This window comes from Penaeus monodon, chromosome 1 (assembly GCF_015228065.2).
Source record: "Penaeus monodon isolate SGIC_2016 chromosome 1, NSTDA_Pmon_1, whole genome shotgun sequence".
NCBI lineage: Eukaryota > Metazoa > Arthropoda > Malacostraca > Decapoda > Penaeidae > Penaeus > Penaeus monodon.
Genome location: NC_051386.1, coordinates 9,259,863 through 9,266,967, shown reverse-complemented (window position 1 = coordinate 9,266,967; position 7,105 = coordinate 9,259,863). Strand labels below are relative to the sequence as shown.

The 7,105-nt window shown below is 31.9% G+C and overlaps 1 protein-coding gene across 1 annotated transcript; it reads right to left on the bottom strand.

The window, feature by feature from the left end:
- Nucleotides 1–1,291: 1,291 nt before the first annotated feature.
- Nucleotides 1,292–5,842, bottom strand: LOC119588000 (required for excision 1-B domain-containing protein-like). Its single transcript, XM_037936738.1, has 4 exons — nt 5,716–5,842; nt 3,517–3,613; nt 2,675–2,876; nt 1,292–2,393 (listed from the first exon to the last, which is right to left on the bottom strand). Exons 1-4 carry the CDS (start codon nt 5,825–5,827, stop codon nt 2,232–2,234), a joined length of 573 nt encoding a protein of 190 aa, XP_037792666.1. The 5' UTR covers nt 5,828–5,842; the 3' UTR covers nt 1,292–2,231.
- Between the last annotated feature and the right edge of the window lie 1,263 nt (nt 5,843–7,105).

Below are 7,105 nucleotides of genomic sequence, written 5' to 3'. Positions count from 1 at the left end.
TTTAAAATGAAAATGATTTTAAAAAGATCATATATTGAATCAATGAAAAATGCCCAAAAACTTAATAAACTTCTTAACAAGTCTATGCATAATATTAGAAAAAAGTGGCTTGGGATCATCACTGGAAATTACCAAGCAATAAAGGGATGTACATTTGGTATACAAGTAACAAAAATAAACTTGTTGACATTGAGGCTTATTTGAAGCTAATCACTTGCTAGCTACTAGGCATTCCAAGGCAAGTTATTCTTACAGCAGCTCAAAAGCAAATGCATTTATTCAAACAAATGAGCCAAGAAAAGCAGCAGAAATAAGCAAGAGCACAGACTACAGTGATCACAGATATGCCAAGTCTTTGGTTAAACAACCCACCCAGCAACTTGGGGGGGCAAAGTGAGATTCTTCCTTTCCATCTCCCCAATCCCTTGCTTCTTTTTTGTCATGAGAGGCGGTTGGGATATGAAGACCGAGGCCCGGGGATCACCCCTGCCTTGAACCTCAGCCCTTGCCTTAATAAATTTTGTATGATCTTTTCTTCTTCCCCTTTCCTTTTCCTTCTCATCTTCATCCCTTCTGTCCACTTATCCTAATCATAAACTTATTTTTACCCTTTTCACTACAATACTTTATCATAATGCTAAACTTTGGGACTTTGCCCATAAGCCCCACCCTGTCCCTGTATTTTGAATATGCCACTAATGCCAGAAAATTTTAAATGAATAATAAGTCACTACACTTGTCACCCTTTTCTTTTTGTTATCACATACTTTTTTCAACATCATACTGCCTTAATAAAATGTGGTTTTGATCTACTCATGATTATCTGGCCTGCATACTGTATATTTTAAGGTGAAATATAGCCCCTAGGGTAAATTAAGTCAGCCTTGTAATGGACTCCTTGGTGACTAAATGTTTCTGAGGCCATTTGTCTGTGAACATTAATAAAAAAAGAGCATGTATTCTATACACAAATTATATATTGTTTCTGTAATACTTCCCTATACTAAAATTAGCCAGAGTATTAATTTATTTATTTCCTGAAAATGTTCTACTCCATCAACATCTAAGGTCATTAGCAGCATTTAACTAGAGTAATTTCAGACTTGATAGCATCCATTCTCATCTCAACAATTACAGTACTTGTTTCATATATGTTATTTCTTCATGAAGAGTTATTCTGTTTCAAACACAATTTTTTTTCTTTCTTTTATTGCAAACTAAATGTTTTGGAAATTAATTAGGAGCTGCATTTTACTTATTCTTATTTTATATTTTTGAAGAAAAAACAATGTTGCATGCTTTAAACTTTTTATTGGTAGAAAAAATAGCTGATGAATGCTGTTCATTTTTGTTTACATAGAACTTTCAGATTTGGAGGGGAAAAAAAAAAAACGAACATACATCAACATGTCTGAAATCTTGTCAACTAACATTAAAACAACTGAAGCTCACAACCTAACATAGTAGATTAATAAACCATTGACAATGGATATACCAGAAATGAACAAGCAAAAATTAAATGCTTTAGAAAAACAGAACAAGCTGAGGCAATAGATTTACCTGAATAGAAAATGTTTGTCACAAGGAAATTAAATTTTTCATATGAAATAGGTTATATTCCTCTTAAATTTGTTGTTCATTTTGGCACTTGGATTTGATAAATTTCAGTATAAAAGGCACTTTTATGATCTCAATTTGTAACAACTAATTAGACTATTTGTTGGTGTATCACGAGATTCACTGTAAACAAATTATAATTATCAAGAAAAGTTACAATTATAAAATGTACATAATCAAATATCTCTCACAGGAAAATAAAAAAATATTATAATATGTTACTACAGAGTCCCAAGTCCCATCTGTAAACTGCAGTGCTTCCAAAATGATACTTTCAATTGACTTTATTTATAATTTTACTTATAAGAATATATTTATTCACTGCAGTTCTGTGTGTTCAGATCTATCATTTTATTAAACTTTACTTAACCCATTAATACTCTTTTTTAATTTCCAATTTATATTTCTACCACAAGCTTGCAGGCTCACCAAAGGAATCCCATCCACTTTTAAACCTTGCTTAATATATATATATAATGAATCTGGCTGATGCAAGCTACTATTCCCACCACTGAAGATGTATTTCATTGCTATATAATCCATCTTGAGCTTTAAGCTAGATAACCTACTTATAGTATGGCACTCAAAAAAAAAAAATCTATAAGTACACATTATTACTCCCCATTGTAAACTTCGTATCGTAGCTCAGTTAAATGGTCGTTGATTTCTTCTACAACGTGTCCCAGCTCGGCTCTAATTTCCTTTTCTTTCATCTTTTCCAATTCGCTTTCACTGCACTCTGTAACCATCTGTCGTGCAAGCTGCAGGTGAGCGGTCTGTAAAAGGGGGAAAGCTGATGAAGACAATACAACCTAATTTTCAAAGCATTATGATCTAGTTTCCCTTCTTCATTTACTATGATCAACTTCAGAATAATTACATCTGAAGATCATATATACAGATTTGGATGTTCTTTCCCAAACATATTACACTGATATATCTAAGCCATTAGGTTTATCCATTAAAAAAAAGACAATTAAATAACTACACTATTTGTGAAATCCCAAATTTGATACTTCCATTGATGAAATGTTAGTCTCTAAATACACTGACTTACCAACTCTAACTTCTTTTTTTCACATTCTTGAATTGCTAGAATTGTATCTGCAACAGCAGCATTACCGCTAGCTCTAAGGTTCTTCTCAATAGCTATGATATCCACTGATATTCTCTTGAATTCTTGTGTGACATCATGAACCAGCTGCCGAAAAGTGGGGAAGTCGTAGTTTGGACTTGTACTCAAATATATCTTGTGCCCCCTGCAAAAGTGAAATGTATTAGTACTTTCATATCAGAGTGATCAACTTTCAAGATTTTGATAAACCTGTAATTTTGTCTTCATCAATCACTTTCCATAATGAATAAAATGTTTATTGTACAACACAAGTGAAAGTAATAAAATTTCATATCAAATATTTATTCCTTAGATGGGAATCACAGTGTATCTTCATCATTAAGGCAATACAAAAATATCCAGAGTTGAAATCAGACTTGATTTGAACTTCACTTGGACAAAAACATCCATCTCCTTCTTCATTATCCAGAATCCAAAGAACCAAGCTATACACAATTAAAGTTTTCTAAAGGACTTCAATATTTACCTACTACCTGTGGATAACTTGTCAGAATATTAAAAAGCCCTCATGCCATTAAAATCACACTAGCATTCTGATAAAATTGATGGCTAATATTTCAAATATTAGTAAAGTATATATTAATTATTATATCTTACTATAGAGTCTGTTCCAATAGTCCATCCATATTTTCACAAAAATAATAACATGTAAACAAAAGTATAAATACATGCACATACACATAGTATAAATCATTAACAAAGTACTTTGACTTAAAAAGACATACATATATGAGAGTTCATCTGTCCTCTCAGCACCGACTTACTCTTCAAAGAGTCTGTAAGTATGAACACGCTGCTCCTGTAGCAAGTTAAACTTGCAGATTTCGGAGGCAACTGTGTTCTCCCGCATTACTGATTGATCTGTAGAGAAATAATGCCTAAGTAAAGTTTGTAGTAGATCATGATTGTTAAATGAATAATAAAGTGAACACACTATTGAGATTTATTGGGAAATCCATACTTGAGCTCTGATCTTATACCCTAGCTGTAAAAGACACTGATGATTTTGTAAATTATTTGCATAAAAAAGAAAGTAGGAAATAAATATATATATATTAAATATGGCTAAAACACCTGTGCATCCTCCACAGGCCTGTGTGTAATTTTTTGGTAAGATAAAGCTTGCAGACATCTCTAGCAATTTATCATCAAATGAGCCCAAGATCTTTATTTTCATAGTCTTTCACATATCTTTCTTGCAGTGATCACTTGACACTGTACCATTATCAGATTGGAAATATCTTGTAGGCATTCTATCACAGATCATATTAAGATTGAAAAGGATCTTGATAGAACACAGCCAATGCAAATGGGAGAGAATGAGGTTAATGTTTAAGACACTTACTGTGGCTTTCAAAACCTCTTGCATGTAATTATACTGACTGTATTCTACCTAAATCTACTAGAAACCTGCTATGATATGTGGCAGAGGGCTAACAATCTCGAGTCCAAAATAATGGTAATATAGTGTAGAGTGCTTGCCGCTGCTTCATGATGTATATACTGTGACTGTCAGTTGGCCTTTCCAAGAGTGTCAAAAGGTGCCAAGATCGCAGCAAACTATACAAATAAAACAACAAAGGATAGAACAAGAAAACACATGAATATGCCTATATTCCTGTTTTCTTGTTCTTTGCTTCACTGATTTATTTCCAATTTGTTCAACATGAATCCTATGCTATTTAAGGCCATTGACAGACAGGTTGTCATCTTATTAACAAACACAAAAAATCATTTTGAAAGATAAATGCAGGTTAATTAGGTTGATCTAACTATTCAGAATAGGACCACGCTGAAACAAAGAAAAAATGCAATATATTTTATTACATATAAAAGGATAATCTGCAAAAAGGAAAAGAGGTATGCCCATACTAGCTTATCAAAATCTGCAAATTTATGCATGTGATGCCATGGTCAACAAACCTCCTCCAGCCACCCCCTGGCATGGTTCTTGGTGACTTCTCGTGAAATAAGGCAGCAGTCCAAGCTATACCTTGCCAGAATGTATGCGACAGTGATAGATGGCCTTTGAGTGCATGCAAAGCATTATTTTTTAGTCCTATTCTTGAAAACTACTTTGCATAGGGTGAGCAGAAACCCTCTATTTAAAGAAAAACATACAAACTTCCTGGTTATGTTATCCCATGCTCGACTGGAAATCTATGGCAGCAGGAATGAATACTTATTTCCTATCTCTTTCTATGTTTATGTGTCTATACGACTTATTTATTCATTTTTTTTCCAATTCAAATGAAATATAGTTTAGCAACATTAAGCAAAATAATGCACTACATACTGAAAACAAAAAGAAATGGATAGTCATCCCTTCCTAAATCATAATTTTTAACATCATGGGGGATTTTCAAGAGAAGGAAAACGAATTACACAAATGCATCTTAGAGGAAAAAGTTGCATTTAATTCCGAGTTATTCGTAGAGTCGCCAGAATTACCGGTACAATTAATTTTCTTGTTTAGCATGCTTTGTTTCATTTAATTTCATCCTTGTCATGTTTCGGGGATTAAATCAACACATGTATGTGGTTGTACATATATGCGAAAACCGGTATTTTTTTTTTTTTTTTAGATTTATGACAATTAACTTTCATATTTGGGTCGACGGAACACTGTGGAAAATACCCAATGTTATTCCCCCTGAATAAAAGCAAAATCAATACGCCTCAGGCAAGCTTTCACGCAGCAATTAACCGTAATGTATGCGGCTACCACAGAACCCTGCCTGCAACATTGCATCGGCCTGCAAACCCCACGCAAGTCACAAACCCCAGTAGGTGACAGGTGTTTTTGCATGCTTGTGTTTTCACCCCCGACGAGAGCAAAATACCGATTATAAATGGATAAAAGCAACACATATCTTAATCTCTTCCGATGCTGAATCCAGATTAAGCCATTCAAGCCAGAACAACCGGTCTTTGAAGCTAATATTTTGCGAATGAAGCCCAACCTTTCATTGTCGGAGGAGGTTCCTTGTGCGACACCAACGGGAGTTCGAGGAGGAAAGTGCGAATAAACTCCGCGTTCCGGAACTTCGCAGACGAAACTTTGAACAGAAACATCGGCTGCTTCACTTACGTCTCGGATCATGACGTTTTTTTTTTTCGTTTTCTTTCTTTTATTCACTTTATTTTCATACTTGATTTTCTGATTTTGCGTGTGTGTGTTTTTTTTTAACGAGAGGGATTTATATAAATTTGTGTCGGGTAGAGTGTTTTGCTTTTACGTTATATCTGTTGGAAGGATACGTGGTAATTGCTTACTGTTATTCGCACTATTTTTGTGATGCCGTTTATGAAGTTTATCGATATGTCGATATCATACCTTTATTAACCAAAATTACACTGCAGTTTGATTATATTATTAAACAAATGAAAATACGTAATTAATATCTACACAAAAAATATAAGGCAGACTACCTTTGAGTCAATATTCTCGAGCGTCAGGTTATATTTAAGAGACAGTAATGAAATTAAATTACAATAAATTACAATAAACTGTTATCAATACCAGTAAGCTTGGCGATCACAGTGACAAGCCACACATCACTGTGACGGTGATAGCTATGATAATAATCGTAATAATACTGGAGATGGCAATATTAGTAATAATGATAATGATAATGATAATAATAACAACATCAACAATAATTATAATAATGGTAATAATAATAACAACAACTATAATAATAATGAAAATAAAAAAAACTAATAATAATTAAAAATAATAATGATAATTTTGATAATGATGATGATGATGATGATGATGATGATGATTGATGATGATGATGATGATGATGATGATGAAGATGATAATAATAATAATACTGATGATGATGATAATAATAATAATAATAATAATAATAATAATAATAATAATAACAATATTAATAATAATAATAATAATAATAATAATAATAATAACTAAAATAAAATATTGGTAATGATAATAATAAAATGATAATAACAATAATAAAAAAATAATGATAACAACAATAATAATAATGATAATGATAACAGTGATGATAATAATGCAATGATGATAATAAATGTAAAAAAAAACAACCATACTCCTCATCATCATCACAATAACAATAATAATAACAATAATGATAATTCAATGATGATTATATTAATAGCAATAAAAAGAATAATTGTACTAATGATAACAATAAACTGAATAATCATACTAATAATAACAATAAAATGAATAATTATACTAATGATAACAACAACAATAATAATAATGATGATAATAGAAACCATACTAATAGCAACGTTAATGTTAATAACAATAATGATGATGATAATGATAATAACAAATAATGACAATGATAATAA